Consider the following 19,257-nt stretch of genomic DNA (forward strand, 5'->3'; position numbering starts at 1 on the left):
CCCTTGACGTTGAAGGGTTCCATTGGGTCAATTCGGTGTAACTTCTCTAAATATTCGCCTAAGACCCCATAAAGTATATAAAGTGCCGGCACTTGATATCTGTGAGAACCACACAGGCTGGAACATTGAGGTCCGATATGTGTGGTGTTTATTGCTGTCACGATAAACTTAGCTGCGAGCTACCGAAGTAGCTGCAACGGTAGAAGGGGAAAATCAGCGGTATCGAGCGGAGAGTCTCAGTGAGAGATCGGGCGGCACCGGCCCCTGCACAAATACTGAGTGCCTATGATGCTCGATATGGCAAAACGGTTTTTTTGGCGCCTTCAAATAAGCAATGGCCAACCTTTTCCCGCGGCGATCGAGCAGTTATAAAAACCGATCTGAATTTCTGATTTGGCTGCACTTTTACATGACGTGTTTCGTTATGGCCTCTTAAAACTGTGCTTAGTACGGTTCAAATTGGTCCATAACCTGATATATTTGGTTGCCAAATAAACCGATCTTGAATCTTGATTTCTTGAGCCACTAGAGGGCGCAATTCTTATCCCATTTGGCTGAAATTTTACACAATGACTTCTACAATACTATGGTCTCCAACATTCAATTCAATTATGGTTTCAATCGGATAACTTGACATATAAATTCTTTTATTTTGTCATTTGTTTGCCTGAAAAGAGATACCGGGAAAAGAACTAGACAACTGCGATCCATGGTGGAGGGTATATAAGATTCGGCCCGGACGAACTTAGTACGCTTTTACTTGTTTTTAATTAATATTAAACAAAAATTCGCACAACTGTTTTAATTCAAATAACTTAAATTTATCATTTTACAACCTTATTTTCACAGCGCGTCGTCCTCTTCATGAAGGATGACTGTGGGTTTCAAATGAATGTTAGGGTTAATTACATTTGCTAGAGATGTACGCAAGAGTTACATTTTCACTTACCTAACGGAAGCTCACTAGACAAAAACATCAGTCTCACGCACTACATTTCCTTCGCGACTAACGAAAAACTCACGAGTACATTTTTTTATATTTTTAACAATTTTATTTTTTCTGATGTAGTAGTAAAGGACTCTTTTGGTGGTGAATGCTACTTTTTGGCATTTAATTGATTTGTTCTAAAAGCAATGTAACCTATTTATTTAATTCCTTCATACTTATTCAAAGGCAACTCTACAACTCTACAAAACGTCAAATAAGGATAATTTTATTTATAAATCCCTATTTAGGGTTTTCTTTAGAAAGGACGGTTTTCTGAGTCGTCCCAACAAATGTTGATATCGGTTGTGCGTTTCTCTAGCTTCTTACCGGCAGAGGAACTCCCCAAGGAGCTGTACTCTACTTTGTTATATAGCCATTAACAATATATTATTGTCTCTGGAAGAAAAAGGCGTAAAAGTGGTCGCGTATGCTGATGACGTGGCAATTGCGGTTAGGGTAAAGTTTCCCAGCACTCCAAGAGATATACTTCAGGAAGCTCTACGTGCAACATCAAAATGGGCTACCGAAAGTGGTCTGGGTATAAACCCGTGCAAGACAGAAGTAGTTCTTTTAAGCAGGAGATACAAGTTGCCTACGGTGGAACCTGTCTCTTTGGGTGAAAAGAATGTTCCATTTACAGAAAGCGCATACCTGGGTGTTTTGCTGGACAGGAAATTGAACTTCAAATCCAACATTTTGGAAAGGGCAACAAAGGTCACTCTTGCCCTATACACCTGCAAGAGAGCCATTTGGCAAAATGGCTGCAGTTGTCAGACCTATTATGCCATATGGTGCTGTGGTCTGGTGGACCGCGATATCCCTGGTAATATAAGTTACATAGACTATGTGGCGTGTACTCTAAAGATCTAGAACTGGTCATATCGAAGAGGTTACCCGAACACTGCAGTTTGTATCAATCAGAGATCCTTGCAATTAAGGAAGTGGTGGAATGGCTAAGTTATAATGTCATTACGACGACTGGTATAAATATCCTCTGACTGCCAGGCAGCCATTAAATTCCTGGAGAACGTATTTCTGAACACAAAACCGCCCTCGACTGTCCCAGATCTCTCAACGAGTTAGCCGAACAGCCCAAATTCCACCAGTTCTGTATGCCGGGCCACAGAGATATACCAAGGAACTATAAAGCGGATGAGCTTGCGAGACTAGGAACTACCTTACACACTCCAGAGGCGCAGGTATCTGTGGGTATGCCTCTAGCGACATGTAACCTAAGTTTTTAGGACCAGGCCCGAAGGACAACGAATGATAGATGGTCACAAAGAGGGGGCTGTGAGTATTCCTCATCTAGACTTGAAGAGGTCTACGGCTTTGCATTCATTGGCTAGAACAGACGTCTCCGTCATGACAGGTCACTGTCTAAAAGGAAACACTAGCAGTCAGAAGGAGTTTCACTTTAGATTCTCATTTCTTTGAGAAATGAGATTATCTTCGTGTGTGTTGGCAAAACGCCGATCAGCTTGATAACAATATGGCGGATTGCTCCATATGATTTGTGGTTGTTGTACAAATTGTTTCGCCATGACCTGTATTGTATGTTAAAAGCTGATTGTTTTATGAGTAATAATTGTTTAATTTGTGAGGAAGCTGGTTAAATCATTAATTTGTGAAAACATTTTGGGTTTGCTTTTATTTGACTGACAACAAAAAAAGCCGATTTCTTTATATTTTTGTCAGAGGGAATAGAGCATGCTCTAATCGAAAAAAATTACATGTATTACATGTAGTTTCGTTTGTATCATACGACGACGGTGCGGCAAATGATAGCATGTTCAGGGCATGCGGGGAAGATGATGAGACGTTGGAGCATTTCCTATGTCACTACTGCCCGACTTTCGCGCCTAGAAGATACCATCATTTAGGTGGGGACACAATACCAGACATGAACCAACTTAGGAGAGTGGCATGGAAAACAATTAAGTATTTTGTAAGTAGCACGGAATTCCTAACTTAGATTTTCTTTTTCGAGGATACTTTTTAGTATTTTAGAGCGCACAACAAGCCGATTACTGACTTGGGTGTGTGTCCATAGTCCTCTTTTCAACCTAACCTAAATAAATGAAATCGGAAATTTCGCGTAAAAAACGACCAGATATCTCTTTCAAATCGGCTTCACCTTTGATTTGAAACAAAACACATTCTATCTAATGTCTGTTTAATTTTTTATTTCAACAAGTTTTTTTGTGTATTATGATAACTATTCTGTTTTATTTTTGTTAACGCCTTCTCTGAGAATGGCACGATTCGCATCGTTTTGGGTGCCGGGCCATATCGGAGTAACTGGGAATGAGAATTCTCACTATGTAAAATCAAGCTCGAGCTCACTTATGTAAAATCGGTGCGGCAAATGATAGCATGTTCAGGGCATGCGGGGAAGATGATGAGACGTTGGAGCATTTCCTATGTCACTACTGCCCGGCCTTCGCGCCAAGAAGATACCATCATTTAGGTGGGGACACAATACCAGACATGAACCAACTTAGGAGAGTGGCATGGAAAACAATTAAGTATTTTGTAAGTAGCACGGAATTCCTAACTTAGATTTTCTTTTTCGAGGATACTTTTTAGTATTTTAGAGCGCACAACAAGCCGATTACTGACTTGGGTGTGTGTCCATAGTCCTCTTTTCAACCTAACCTAAATAAATGAAATTGGAAATTTCGCGTAAAAAACGACCAGATATCTCTTTCAAATCGGCTTCACCTTTGATTTGAAACAAAACACATTCTATCTAATGTCTGTTTAATTTTTTATTTCAACAAGTTTTTTTGTGTATTATGATAACTATTCTGTTTTATTTTTGTTTGTTCTTTATATCATTATACGCGATAATTTATTGTTACGTTACATATGAGTTTCATAATGATGCGTCCGTTGACATTCAAATAAATTTATTGGAAATTTAAAAATAAATGAAGCCAAAATAGACAAAGGAAAAATAAAATTATAAATTAAAATGTGGATTAAATATTTAAATAACAATACACTTTTCTTTTGGACAGAAAAAAAACTAACAAGATTATACATAAAAGTTTCTAATAAAATAATAATACGACAAACAAGGATGGATATATGTGTTGGTTTTTAACTACTCGAAAATATTCATAATGTTTTGATTTTAGAAAATATTTAAAACTTGCAATAAATTGCATTAAGTAGGTATTCGAACGTATACGAACAATACTATCGGTTGGTTTTTGTTTTTTCAAGAGCTTCTTTCTATTCAAATTATTTTAAAACGGTGCAAGGTTTTTTGGCTTAAATGAAATGAGTTTTTGTGGCGAAGATGTTGTTGCAAATTAACGATATTTGTCGGTAAGTGTTAGTCTGTATTAAATTCTACCGAAATTTTTCTGTATGAATTGTCGATAACTACCGAAAATCATCGGTAAGTTAACAATCAAAAAATAGTAGCCGCTTAGCCACCGACAAAATTTAAAAGTTTTGAAAATTCAAAATTTATAGAGAAAATGTTTTTTAAAGATATTTTGCATTTTAGAAAAACAAGCCCACCCAAGGACGCTTCTCTGTGCCTTTTTCAACCCACCACCGAAGGATGGGGATGCATTGATTCTGTCTTTCCGCTTCCAACACATCGAAATATCCATTTTTGGCTCTACACAGTAGTATAATTCTAAGACGATTTAACGATGTTGATGTGTCTGTACGTCCGTCAATAAACGACAAGTGCATTCATAAATATGCACTTCTCACGAGTCCTAGAGATGCGGTTTTATACTTCTATGTCAATTTCGTAGTTATAGAATGGTAAACGCAGAATTTTGTCAAAGCGATGCGGCTAAAAGTTAAGCATGAAAGATGATAGGACGTTGAAACATTTTCTATTTCTATGCTCGGCTTACGTGGCTAACAGACTCTGGCACTTCGGTGCAGATATGATACGAGACTTGAACCAACTTAGAATGGAAAACTTACGGATCTTGTGAGCAGCACGGAATTTCCGACGTAGATCTTTTCGGGGATACTTTTCGGATGAGTATTACAAATTAAAACCACCCTTTTTGTGTGAATAATTGTTAACAATTAAAATGACAAAAATGTTTAAATGTAATCTAAATTTAAGAGTCAATTCACGTTTGCTCCATATGATCACCTTCCTTGACTATGGCACTGATTCGAAATGATTAAAATTATTATTTTTCGATGGAGTAATATGATGTGTGGTGACTTTTAATTATTACATAGGCCAAAGAATATTTTTTCAAATGAAATATTCTTAATTTTTAAATGGAATTTCTGAATTTCAACTGAAATATTCTGAATTTCGAATGAAATTTCTGAATTTCAAATGGAATATTCTGAATTTCAAAAGGAATATCTGAATTTAAGAGTCTGTTCACTTTTGCTCCATATGACAACCTTCCTTGACTTTTGCGCTGATTCGATCAGAAACTGAGTTGCAACATCCACGAATATAGTCTGCCGGTATTTTGGCCCATTCCCGTTAGGTTAGGTTTTCATTTTAAAGCCCTATGGTTTTTGTAGAACAATCAGATTTCTTCATTTAACAAAATCATTGAAGAAACAATCAAGAAAGCTTCTAAAATGTAACGTACTACTCTATTTAAAGCAAGTTCAATCTTTAACATATTACTTGCAGTGCCACCAGAATATACCTAAATACAGTACAGTAAATGTGGCACTTTAAGAGCATAGACCAATCGTTGCTTAATATATCGAGGTAATACTAAATCAGTGCTATAAAGCTGGCATAAGCCAAGATTGACAATTTATCATCTAAAAGTATACCCAAGCACTGAATATTATGAACAAATCCTATTTCATTACCATTATATACCAGCCCTAAATCTGGAATATCACTTGTCCCTAAGAAAAGAGCCTAGTCTTTGCCGCATTCTTCAGCGCATCCATATTGGAATATTTTTGTTTCTAGCCATGCTCTCTTATATGACTCAAATAGAAAAGTCTATCGAATTGGCATCTGGAGAATGGGACCGCCACTGTGTGGACAAAATGGAATGTTGATATTCTTGGCTTATACGTGCTTTATGTGACGATGCCGAGACTTGGACTGAGATCTGGTTTAGACTGCCTGACCATAATACGGTCCTGCAGCCGGAGATCCGGGCGATCACGGAATGCGTGAGGTGGTGTGGTACTAACCCAAGAACGTCGAGTGTGAACATCTTTGCGGACCGTAAAATGGCCATAACGACAAAAACAACCAGGATTGTAAGGTCACAGTCTTGCAGTGTAAGAAGGAGATTAACGCCTTCTCTGAGGATGTTACAATCCGCATCGTTTTGGTGCTGGGCCATAACGGTGTAAGGGGGAATGAAAGGTCAGACGATTTGGCAGTGAAGGTCATAGAACTGCCGTCGATAAACTTGGTTAACCCGAAGCCTTTCAGGTCGACGCAGTCCGATTTAAGGGCTTGGGCGACAAACGCGCATGTAATACTGTGCAACAGCGAAACAGTAGGACGGCGAAAATCCTATGGGGTGATCCGGATCGTAAGAGGACGCGGCTATTACTGAAAGGAAGTAAGAAGGAGAACAGTATAGCTTTTGGTATCATAACGGGACACATAGGACTACGAGCTCACTTACGCAAAATCGGTGCGGCAAGTGATGGCATATATAGGCCATGTGAGGAAGATGATGAGACGTTGGAGCATTTCCTATGTCATTGCCCGGCTTTCGCGGCTAACATACACCGGTACTTAGGTGGGGACACGATACCAGACATGAACCAACTTAGGGGATATGGAAAACAATTAAGGATTTTGTAAGAAGCACGGAATTCCTTACTTAAAATTTTCTTTTTCGGGGTTACTTTTTAATTTTTAGAGCGCAAAACAAGCCGATTATTGACTTAGTGTATGCCCATAGTGGCTTAAGACGGATTAATATCTGCACCTTCTTTTCATCCTAACCTAACCTAAGTTCCGTATTGTTCCAATTGATCTACATGTCCGTTTTAGGAGGTTTACGCAGGTTTTTGATGTAGAGTAGCCCGTGATGCTTCGTATTCTACTCCCAAATACCTTTTATTTGAGTCCAATATTGTCGCGATCGCCTTATTATTAAGTGTCTTGCCAAAAATAACCACATCCTACGTTGTACCGTGAACGATTTTTTGCAATGGAAAAGAAAGAGGATACCATGCACAATTCGTTTTGTCCTTGTGGGGGCTCTTCGGCCACCTGAGGTGTGCACGCTTCAAATGTCGTATATTCTTATGTAGTATTTGTATCGAAGTTATTTCGAAAATAAGCCTTCAAAATTTATACCACTGCCCAAGACGACTCTTTTTCACTGTCGCACTTCCTTTCTAATGCGTAGGTTCTGTAATAGTTATAGACTATTCTTTTCGGCGTACATGACTCTTTCTGGAGCGAAATATCTAATACGCTCCGCTATTAAAATCTTATAAGTTGAGTGTGAGGCATGATTTTTTATACCTTGCTATGCATAAATTTACCGTATGACGATTAAAAAAAAGAGCCGGAAAAGACAATGAAGACGGAATAGCTGTGAGCACCACACAGGTTGGAACATTAACGTCCGATCTGTGTGGAGTTCATTGCTGTCAAGAGAAGTTTTGCTGCAAGCTACCGGGAGCGTGCAATTGTTGCGGATAGTGGAATGCTCCATACGGAGTAGCTGCAAAGGCAGTCACAGACAATCAGCGGTATCGAGCGGAGAGTGCCATCAGAGGCCGGGCGATTCCGGTTCTTGCACATATACTGAGTGCCTATGATGCTCGATATGACAAGGCGGATTATTGGCGCCTTTAAATAACCAATAACCCTGTTCCCGCGGCAATCGTTTCTTTGGAGCAGAACGAGCTCGCTCAACTTCAGGAGCTTGACATGGATCGCCACCTCCACATATAAATGTGGCTACAACAACAACCGCCTTCAAAATCCGTAAAGATTAGGAAGTGAAGGAAATCTTCTGCTTTTGCAGCATCATTTTGAAATCTAAAGATTTTCTTTGGTTGCCCGAAAGCAATTCATTCACGTGCACCGTGTTTTAAAAAAATTGATTTTTTGAATTGTTAGAAAATCGGTTTTAAGAAAAATTTGGTTTTTTTGTGCACCATACAGCTTAAGAAAGTGGGTTGAGTATTTGTTTACTTATGCCTTTGCTTTGAGAATATGAAAATGAATATTCTCCAATTGACGCAGTCTATTCGGAAACACTGCAATTTTCAATCCGTTTGAACCGATTCTTTGCTTATTGCTAAAGCATGTCTGCCTATGAACCTGAACGCAATTTTTTATGATTTTATATATGTATATGAACTAAACACCAGAGGATGCAGCTGGTTTTCCTCTTTCATTGCAAAATTGTTCAACCCCAAAGAAAAATAAATACATCATGAACAACAATGATCGGCGCCCCAACAGCCAACAAATTCAAAACAAATGTTTGTGGTCTGATGCTATGTCTACACTGACTTGTTTTGCTTCACCGCAACCATTCACACCAGTTGAGATGTTTTGCAAATTTAATTTTTTCACTTTCCAATTTAAATTTTATGGTGGCGTATCGCAAAGATTTATTTTCTTTAGCTATGTCTGTTAAAGTTTTGGTTTATGTTACAAATTTTTTAGGTAGAATTTTGATTTGTATTATTTGATATTATTCAGGGCTGTGTTTATTTAGCATAATTAAGACATTTATTTGGGCTCACATGCTTTGAATGACTCGTTGTTGTGGCAAACGAGTCGTTTTGCCCATATAAATTGCAAAGGAAAAACGAATCGTTTTGAGAGCATTATAAAGGGAAATCGAGTCGTTTGGTCAAAACAGCTTTGGTCTGAACATGTTATAAGAACGTTTGCACAAATGTTTGAACTTCGGTTCATCATCACTTAAAATATTAACAAAATATTTTCTTGAATTGTTAAAATTTCTGAGTAATGTTTTTGTTTTTTTCAGATCTCATGACGTCCTTTCCGCCCTCCGCCAAGCCATTAAAATGGGTCGGACTATTTTTGTAGATCTATTAGGGGCTATATTAGAAAAAACGTAAGCAAGAAAAGTTATTCAATCATAATTTATGGCTTCTTAAATAAAAAATTGCGTTCTTTTTCAGATCATCATGGAATTTAGATTTATGTATTCTACTATTACCGGAAATATATGAACTTCTTCAAAGTCAACATAAATTGTAAGTAGTAACCTGTATATTGCACTCACTACCATTGTGAATGTCACAGTGTGAAATCGCATGTTATAACATATTTTTAGTTTATAGATCAGAATTAGGCAAGAGTGCGGAAGACTGGCAGTACTTTTTAAAGTTGGAAATGTCTAAAATGTATATTAATAATACAATTTCATTCAAACACTTTCACTTTTCAAAACGGCAACACTACGATCGAAAATTTCTTAAAAATCACTAGAAAATTATTTTATAAGTCCAAATATATTCAAGCATGAATGAAAAAACGCTAAAGGGGGTTTGAAATCAATCGTTGAGAGGCGGTGCACACAGATAAATTGCTCTCTTAACTTAGTTTTTCCCAACATTTACGATATTTTAGAAAGCATTCACTGAATTATTTTTTGCTACTCAAATTTTTGTGACTAGTTTATACCGAATCAATAAATATGTTATTTAAGCTAACGGGCTAGAATCGCATGACCGGCTGCATTCCCATGACAGCCGGTTGTACGCATCGGATTGATCCTATGGAATCCTTCATCGGCAAGGGCTGCCGCCTCAGGCACATCCCGGAGTGCGTTTCCACACGCTTCTGCCTCGTAACAAGATTGAAAAGAACCTCGAACCCGGTTTGCTAGAACCGCCTCCATCAGCGGTCGGAGTCGGGGAGGTGTAACCGGTGCATGGATTTCCGATCTTGCTCTGGCCTTACATCACTACGGCAGTATAGTCATACTGAATATGTTGCAAGGTGTTGTGCGAACATAGACGGCAGTGGGTCGCAAGCGTCGTCGTCATCGAACCATGAGCATAATGAGCATCACATTACATGACATTCTCCCCTAGGTAACGACCAGCGGCGCAAAGCTTTGGCAGAGAAGATTTAAGGTTCCACGTTTTGCGCGGTGAATGAGAATGCCCCCTTATCTCGTGAGTGACGTATCCTGGCGATTCGTCATCCCTGACCCTCCCCATAATTCATCCCCTGAATTATGGGGAGGGTCAGACTACCTCCCCATAATTCTCACCATCAACCGACCACCCGACTTCATAACCTCTGAGCGCCTGACGTTTATCAATCAGAAGAATGCCGATTGAGCTGGCTTCAGAGAGTATACCAATCGCCGCTTCAGTGAACTGACACCCACCTCGGATGTGCTAGTTGCCGAGAGGAAATTCCGAGACATCATTAACTCAGCAGCCGCTCACTTTATACCAGTCGGCCGAATACCCTAAGTGCAGCCCTATTTCCCGTCGCTGTCAGTAGTACCCTCAGACGAGCGTGATGGGATTCATTGTACGGACCCCACTTGCCCCAGAATCAGCGGGCTGAATCTGGTAATAAACAGGGTAGTCAAAGAAAATAGGCGGAATTTGTGTCTGGAGCATTTGGAGCATTGTAACTTAGGCACCGGTTTAGGCAAGCTGTGATCTACTGTTGTCACTCTCGAACCCCGGCAGACGGGATGACAGGACCTCAGTCACTTTTGGCGACGTAACCGTGGCTGATCCGAAGAGATGCGCCGGATTGTTCAACCGTCAATTTCTTTTGCATCCCGAGAGAGACAGGGCATCGAGGAGAGCCATTCGCCGTATCCGTAGTCTCCGAGCCGAAGGACAGCCATCACAATTTACCGTGGCCAAAGTTAAGAATTTAATCTGTAGAGCCAAATCATCCAAGGCGTTGGACCCCGACGGAATCTCAGACCGATCTCCCTTCTCTCACCAGTAGCAAAGACGCTTGAGATATTACTCCTCCCGAGCCTCGTAGGGGAATTTGCATTCACCGAACATCAACATGGATTTCGAAGATTACACACCACAGCAACTGCTTTGCATGCCATCACCGCACACATTTGCCGTGGCTTCAATCACCCAGGCCCGAAACGCTGGGTCGCGAATTATCTGTGTGGTCGCCAGTCATTTGTGGAATTTAGGGATAAGAATACCGAGCTGATTGTGATGGTCGATGGAGAAACGATTACGACCATCAAGTGTCCCAAAATACTTGGCGTCACATTTGACAGCTCTTACACTTTCTCCCCACATGCCACAGCAATTTGCTATAAAGTCAAAAGTAGAAACAAGGTCCTCAAGTAACTTGCTGGCAGCACTTGGGGTGCAGGCAAAGAAACCTTGTTGACCACGTACAAAGCAATTGGCCGGTCTGTGTGAGTTATGCAGCACCAGTGTGGTTTTGTCAGCTCTGTGACACGCAGTGACATAATATTCAGATCTGTCTGAATGCCGCCCTACAAATTGCGACGGGCTGTCTCCTCAGTTCTCATGTGGACCACCTCCATCAGAAGACAAAGATCCTACCAGTGCGAAGACATAACTACATGCTGTCTAAGCATCTTGTGGATAGATATCCACCGCCCGGAAGCATTACGGCTGTAGGTCTACATGATCTAGAGCGTGAGGTTCAGTGCTACAAGAGAGAAGTTAGTTATCGCAGAGACCATCCAAATCATCATCTTGTTGATGGATACCCTACAGAACAAGGATTGATGTCCCGATTGTGACCAGGGACCACACGACTCACGTCACCTGTTTAACTGCCCAGCCAGACCCACTCGACTCAGACCCAGATCCCTGTGGACGCACCCCATCTTAGTCGCAAAGTTCCTGCATCTGGACACTCAACAGAATCAAGCAGAAGAAAGATGGAACACAACAACAAAACAATCGCATGGCGATCATTAATATCCTGACTTACTTACTTTACTTTAATTGGCTATGACAAAATATTTCTTCCACTAGCCGAACGTAGAATAGCGCTCATTCTAAAATCTCTGACACTAAGTTTCGAGGTGTCTCCCACAACTTGATCTTTCCATCGGGCTTTTGGTCTTTCCGGTTTGCGTGTACCACCGTGTTTGCCTTCAAAAGACTTCTTTGCTGGAGCTTCTTCATCCATTCTGACAACATGACCTAGCCAACGCAGCCGTTGTATTTTGATGCGTGTAACTATGCTATCGTCGTCATACAGCTCATACAGCTCGTGGTTCATACGTCGCCTATATTCTCCGTTAACGCAAACTGGTCCATATATTTTACGAAGAATCTTTCTCTCAAATACTCCAAGTACTGCCTCATCTGCTTTCACAAGTACCCATGCTTCAGAACCATATAACAGCACGGGTAGTATCAGTGTCTTGTAAAGTGTAGTCTTCGTCTGTCGAGAGGTGGCCTTGTTTCTAAACTGCCTACTTAGTCCAAAGCAGCATCTGTTTGCCAGTATTATTCTTCGCTTTATCTCAAAACTGGTGTCATTCGTTTCGGATACGGCGGTGCCGAGGTAGATAAAGTTACTGACTATCTCAAAGTTGTGGTTCCCAACTTTGTCCATGTTCTTTATCTGCACGGTTGTACAAGGCTTTTTGGGAGTGGAGACCATCCATTTCGTCTTATCTCCATTTACTGCTAGACCCATTTTCACTGACTCTCTTTCGATTCTTTCAAAGGCTGCAGTTACTAAAGGGTGATTTTTTTGAGGTTAGGATTTTCATGCATTAGTATTTGACAGATCACGTGGGATTTCAGACATGGTGTCAAAGAGAAAGATGCTCAGTATGCTTTGACATTTCATCATGAATAGACTTACTAACGAGCAACGCTTGCAAATCATTGAATTTTATTACCAAAACCAGTGTTCGGTTCGAAATGTGTTCAAATTTTGACAAATTTTGTTCAGCGATGAGGCTCATTTCTGGTTGAATGGCTACGTAAATAAGCAAAATTGCCGCATTTGGTGTGAAGAGCAACCAGAAGCCGTTCAAGAACTGTCAATGCATCCCGAAAAATGCACTGTTTGGTGTGGTTTGTACGCTGGTGGAATCATTGGACCGTATTTTTTCAAAGATGCTGTTGGACGCAACGTTACGGTGAATGAACACATTTCGAACCGAACACTGATTTTGGTAATAAAATTCAATGATTTGCAAGCGTTGCTCGTTAGTAAGTCTATTCATGATGAAATGTCAAAGCATACTGAGCATCTTTCTCTTTGACACCATGTCTGAAATCCCACGTGATCTGTCAAATACTAATGCATGAAAATCCTAACCTCAAAAAAATCACCCTTTACTTCCGGTGACCGACTTATGATATCGATATCGTCGGCATAGGCAAGTAGCATGTGCTCTCTTGTGATTAGTGTGCCATATCTATTCTGCATCTCGTATAATCTTCTCCAGCAGGATATTAAAGAGATCACACGATAGGCTGTCTCCTTGTCTGAAACCTCGTTTGGTATTAAATGGTTCGGAGAGATTCTTTCCTATTCTTACTAAGGAACGCGTATCAGCAAGTGTCATCCTGCAGAGTCTTATTAATTTTGCAGGGATACCAAACTCAGACATGGCTTGAAATACCTTTGAACGTAAAGGAGTATCGAAGGCGGCTTTGTAGTCAACAAAGAGGTGGTAGGTGTTGATTTGTTCTTCTCGGGTCTTTTCCAGGATTTGGCGCAGTGTGAATATCTGGTCTAGGGTGGATTTACTAGGTCTAAAGCCCCATTGATAGGGCCCAATTATCTCATTGACTTTAGGTTTTAATCTTTCACACAGTACGCTCGAGAGTATCTTGTATGCGATGGGGAGGAGACTTATTCCTCACACATGGGGAGGAGACTTATTCCTCTGTAGTTGGCACATTCCGTCTTGTCTCCTTTCTTGTGTACGGGACATAGTATGCTGAGGTTCCAATCATCGGGTATTCGTTCTTCTAGCCAGATTGCGCAGATAAGCTGATGTATACGCCTTATCAGCGTGTTGCCTCTGGTCTTAAATAGTTCAGCGGGTAACCCGTCGGCTCCTACTGCCTTATTGTTCTTTAGTCGGGTTACTGCTACTTGGACCTCATTTTGACTAGGAGGTAAACATTCTATACCATCATCAGGGATTGGTTCTGCGGTATCCTCTTCGCCGCCAACATCGGACACTAGCAGTTGGGTAAAATGTTCTTTCCATATTCTCAGCATGTTGTCTGTGTCAGTTACCAGATTTCCTTCTTTGTCTCTGCAGGAAGATGTGCCTGCACCAAAGCCATCGGTTTGGTGTTTAATTCTTTGGTAGAATTTCCGGACTTCATTCTGACTCCTGTACATCTCAATTCGTTCGCACTCACGTCTTTCCATTTCCTTTTTCTTTCTGCGGAATAGACGTTTCTCCTCTCTCCTTTTCTCCCGATACCTCTCCTTCATCTGGCGCGTTGCTACTGATTGCAGGGTTGCTCTATATGCCGCATTCTTGGCTTCAGTAGCATCTCGACACTCTTGGTCGTACCATGGGTTTTTTGGAGGAGGCTTTCGGTACCCAAGTACGGATTTCGCGGCATTTTCCATGGAGTGGGCAATAGTTTGCCACTGCGCCATTATATCATCGGAACAAGGAGTGCTTTCATCAAGCAGTTGGGTCAGTCGAGTGGAGTATGCCGCCGCCATTTGTTGTGTCTGCAGCTTTTCAATGTCCAGCTTCCGTACAGTGTCAGATCGTACTTTCCTCGCCATGTTCAAACGGGTGCGAACCTTTGCTGCAACAAGGTAATGATCCGAATCTATATTCGCTCCACGGATCGGTCGTACATCTAACACGCTGGATGAATGCCTTCCATCTATCACAACGTGATCAATTTGGTTTCTCGTGTTTTGATCGGGTGATAGCCATGTGGCTTTGTGGATATTTTTATGTTGAAATCTGGTGGTACTAACTACCATGTTTTTTGCCGCGGCGAAATCTATCAGCCTCAACCCATTACTGGACGTTATCTCGTGGAGGCTAAACTTTCCGACTGTTGGACCAAAAATTTCTTCCTTCCCTATTTTCGCATTAAAATCTCCCAGAACGATTTTAATATCATGGGCGGGGCAGCGGTCATATTCTCTCTCTAGGCGCTCGTAGAAAATATCCTTGGTCTGCTCGTCTTTGTCTTCCGTCGGGGCATGGGCACAAATAAGACTGATGTTGAAGAATTTGGCTTTTATGCGGATTGTGGCTAGCCTCTCATCCACCGGAGTAAAGCTGGAGACTAGATGTTTCAGTCTTCGACTAACCACAAATCCGCAGCCAAATTCATGCCTCGTGTTATAGCAGCTATAATATAGTTCGAACTATACTAATATCCTGACTGCTAACTGCAAATCGGCACGATTTTAAACCTATTACACTTCTGAAATGTTTGTACAACGGTACTGTCTTTAGATTACTAAGAGATAATCTTTTAGATTACTTTTAGTCAGTTTTTTGATAAGAAAAGTTTATGAAATTGTTTGGTTTCTTAAAAGTACAAAGGTCTTAAGTAAAGGAATCTTTAGCTAATAATCGTTGTTGCATAAACACAGGTAATTGACATAAACAAGTATCTCCAATTGTGATACAAGCAATAAACTTGTCACTTTTCTTATTAGAAAAATATATAAGACTTTTCCGTCAATGCCTTAAAATGAATACCTATTCAAAAATAACTTCTTAATTGATTTTACCATTTCAGTCATTACACGAGGGCTTGTGATACACTACGTGTTATACTTTCAAACTTCTTGCCAATTATTCAGGATAACCTTGATCCATGGGTTAATGGTTTGGGTGTTGATGTCAGTCGGGAGGAAAGGCATCGTAAATGTCTAGAATGCCAACGGTGGTTGTTGCAGATACGTAACTTGCCCGAGTCAAATCATTTTGGCAGTACACTAACGCAGCTACAGAATATGATTGTTAATATTTAACCACAGCATTACCGTCAGAAATAACGCACCACCCACGCAACACATCCCTAGTTTGTATACTTATTTAACTATATATTATAATCTATTGTCTTTATTATAATCCATATACAACTTACATCAATTCCCCACATTTGGCTTTAAAAAAATGTCTGTGTTTATTTCCTGTTTTTTTTTTTCATTAATTTTTGTTAATTTATTAATACAATTGTCAAATAGAAGTAAAAACAAAAAATATATACTCAAGCAGAGAAAAGTTTCAAATGTTCTCGACATAAAATAAATGGAGAAAAAATGTCATTTCAATTTGGCTTAATCTCATCCATGCTACTTCTTCCCAGTTATCCCATTTGTGATTTCTTCAATTGGTTAATAATAGCAGCTGCAGGCAGCAAAATTTCAGTCAAATTAACTGCTCTGTCCCTGTTTGGTTTTTGTTTGATAGCAGTAAGCAACAACCACAAAACTGATCTGATTTTATAACACCAAAACTAATTTTATGTAGATGTTATAGTTTAATTTTTTTTAAATAAATAAATTGTTGTTTTAGTTATTGCAAATTAACACAGTAGTCCCAAATGAAAGCTAGATTTTAGCTATCCTAAGTTTTGTTTTTTAAGTTACGTATGTACCTAGCTGTACTGTATTTTGTAATATCATTGGTTTTGTGAGCGTCGTATAATATAAAGATTTGTATGCATGCATGTGTGATTTTATTTTACAGTTTTTGTATTTTAATTTTTCTCGGATTTTTTTTTTCGTTTTAACATTAATCAAATATTTGGAAAATGATTTAACTATATTATACCATGCAGATCTGATTTTCCAATTTTAAACCATATTCAAAAGGAAACAATGTTTAAGGTCCCAGTTTTTTTTTGTCTTAATTTTAAATATAAAGGGTGATTTTTTTGAGGTTAGGATTTTCATGCATTAGTATTTGACAGATCACGTGGGATTTCAGACATGGTGTCAAAGAGAAAGATGCTCAGTATGCTTTGACATTTCATCATGAATAGACTTACTAACGAGCAACGCTTGCAAATCATTGAATTTTATTACCAAAATCAGTGTTCGGTTCGAAATGTGTTCATTCACCGTAACGTTGCGTCCAACAGCATCTTTGAAAAAATACGGTCCAATGATTCCACCAGCGTACAAACCACACCAAACAGTGCATTTTTCGGGATGCATGGGCAGTTCTTGAACGGCTTCTGGTTGCTCTTCACTCCAAATGCGGCAATTTTGCTTATTTACGTAGCCATTCAACCAGAAATGAGCCTCATCGCTGAACAAAATTTGTCAAAATTTGAACACATTTCGAACCGAACACTGATTTTGGTAATAAAATTCAATGATTTGCAAGCGTTGCTCGTTAGTAAGTTTATTCATGATGAAATGTCAAAGCATACTGAGCATCTTTCTCTTTGACACCATGTCTGAAATCCCACGTGATCTGTCAAATACTAATGCATGAAAATCCTAACCTCAAAAAAATCACCCTTTATAAAGAGCTAAATTTTTAAGTGGTCACAAAACAACTCTAATGTTTTCCAACAACGCTAAAGGGAAGGGTGTTTTTAATGAATATTGTTTACCCCAAACAAATAGCAAGATAGTAAAATAACTGTTGCAACCGCTATTTGTGAACACTTTAAAGCTCCCCACCAACTCTCCATGTGTACAGCGCGACGTCAATGACCTTATGTTGCAACGATCAGTCAGGACTCTTGTCAATAATCCTAAGTCGTGCAGGATAAGTGACGTCCTATTCAGTGAAATATTGACCACCCTGCAACCCACACCCGAATTAGCGCTTTTATCGTAGAAAGCGTTCAACCCGGCAAAAAGCTCGCACTATGAAGGGCTCTCTGAATCAGTAGCAAGATCAGCACTTTCTCCTCCACTGTGTTCTTCGCCAATCCTCGAAGAAACTTTTTGCATCTTTTTACCAGTCTTGACCTCACATGGCCCGACGATTAAGCTTTTATCGCCGTCTGACTGTGCAAGTATATCATTAGAGTCCGATCGGGCTCCCGCGCAGACATAGTCTCATTGTCTTCAAGATCTCATAGAAAGTCCCATTTGCAATTTTTTTTGGGATTAAGGAAATTGACATTTACACAACCATGAGTCAAATACATATTTTCCAAAAGCATATGATCAAAGTAATTCAGTCTAAACATCAATTTAGATATTCTATTCTCTTCACCAAGGGAATTATTAATTTATAAATGTATGGGACTTTTTGGTATTACCCCTTACCGCCTATCTTTACTCTAAAAGGGGGATGCTAAAGAGAGCATAACCACTATTCCGATTTCGCTGCGGATTCGCATTATACAAAGTTTGGTTTGTTATTGCACGCCGTCGGAAGGAATAATTAGCACCGTTTGGTTGTAAGGCCATAGCGGACTAAGAGTGAATGAGAGAACAGACCATTTGGCCGTGAAGGCCAAAGTACTTCCGTCAGTAAACTTGATTAATACGAAGCCTTTCCGAACGACGCAGTCCGAGTTTAAGCCGTGGGGGACGAACTACAATGTAGTACTTTAGAATAGTGAAACGATCGGTAGGACTACAGATCTCCCTATGGGGAGATCCGGAAGAGATCAGTATATAGGGACACGTAGGACTACAAGCGCACTTATGCAGAAAAGGTGCGGAAAGTGATATCATGTATAGATCATGTGGGGAAAATGATAAGACTTGGGAGCATTTCCTATGTCATTGCCCGGCTTTTGCGGCTAACAGACACTGCCCCTTAGGTGGGGGCACAATACTAGACTTGAACCAACTTAGGCCGTGGAAAAGAAAACAATCAGGGATTTTGTGAGTAGCACGGAACTTCAGGGCGATCCGGGTTAATCAACAGCGGGGATATTTTTCTAATGTAAAGCTATAGCTCCTAGTTAAAGCTACATATTCAGAAATGTCAACAACATTAGTTAGGTGGTAACAACATCTGAAAAATGTTCTTGATGTTCGCGCCAAGATTCGAACTCAGATGTTTTGCGTATAATAGGTGGGACTTTAACTAAGCGCCATTATGGCCTTCATCCTTTTTATTCTACTTTTTATTTAATTCATTTATTTTATGTGGTAATATTTCTCTCCCTTTAATGTAATCTTTAGTTATTGTATAATTTTTGTTTACAGTTTGCAAATTCCCTTCCTTTGATCTAATTGCGGAAGTGTTAATGCAAACAAAGAAATCGTGTTTTATAATCGGTTTTATAGTTATATTTACGTACAAATAAATTGAAGCAAATGCCAAAATGATCTTCCATAACAAGGGACAACACGAGCCAAAACCCAAGAAATTTTTCTTACAATTATTTTACTAAAGAAGGAGACATTCCCC

At 39.8% G+C, this 19,257-nt stretch overlaps 1 protein-coding gene across 6 annotated transcripts in view; it reads left to right on the forward strand.

Moving 5' to 3' along the window:
* LOC106092761 (katanin p80 WD40 repeat-containing subunit B1) overlaps window positions 1–16,609 on the forward strand; it is a 121,632-nt gene extending 105,023 nt beyond the window's left edge. For 5 of the 6 annotated variants that reach the window (XM_059366192.1, XM_059366194.1, XM_059366196.1 and 2 more), the window contains 3 exons: window positions 8,941–9,030; window positions 9,098–9,172; window positions 15,662–16,609. In XM_059366192.1, the coding sequence (XP_059222175.1) occupies window positions 8,941–9,030; window positions 9,098–9,172; window positions 15,662–15,896 (400 nt within the window). In that variant the 3' untranslated portion in view covers window positions 15,897–16,609. Of the gene's footprint in view, window positions 1–8,940; window positions 9,031–9,097; window positions 9,173–9,252; window positions 9,399–15,661 lie in introns of those variants that run through there. The other variant, XM_059366195.1, reaches the window with a different exon arrangement.
* Window positions 16,610–19,257: the final 2,648 nt, after the last annotated feature.

The sequence above is a fragment of the Stomoxys calcitrans genome, chromosome 4 (genome assembly GCF_963082655.1).
Source record: "Stomoxys calcitrans chromosome 4, idStoCalc2.1, whole genome shotgun sequence".
Taxonomy (NCBI): domain Eukaryota; kingdom Metazoa; phylum Arthropoda; class Insecta; order Diptera; family Muscidae; genus Stomoxys; species Stomoxys calcitrans.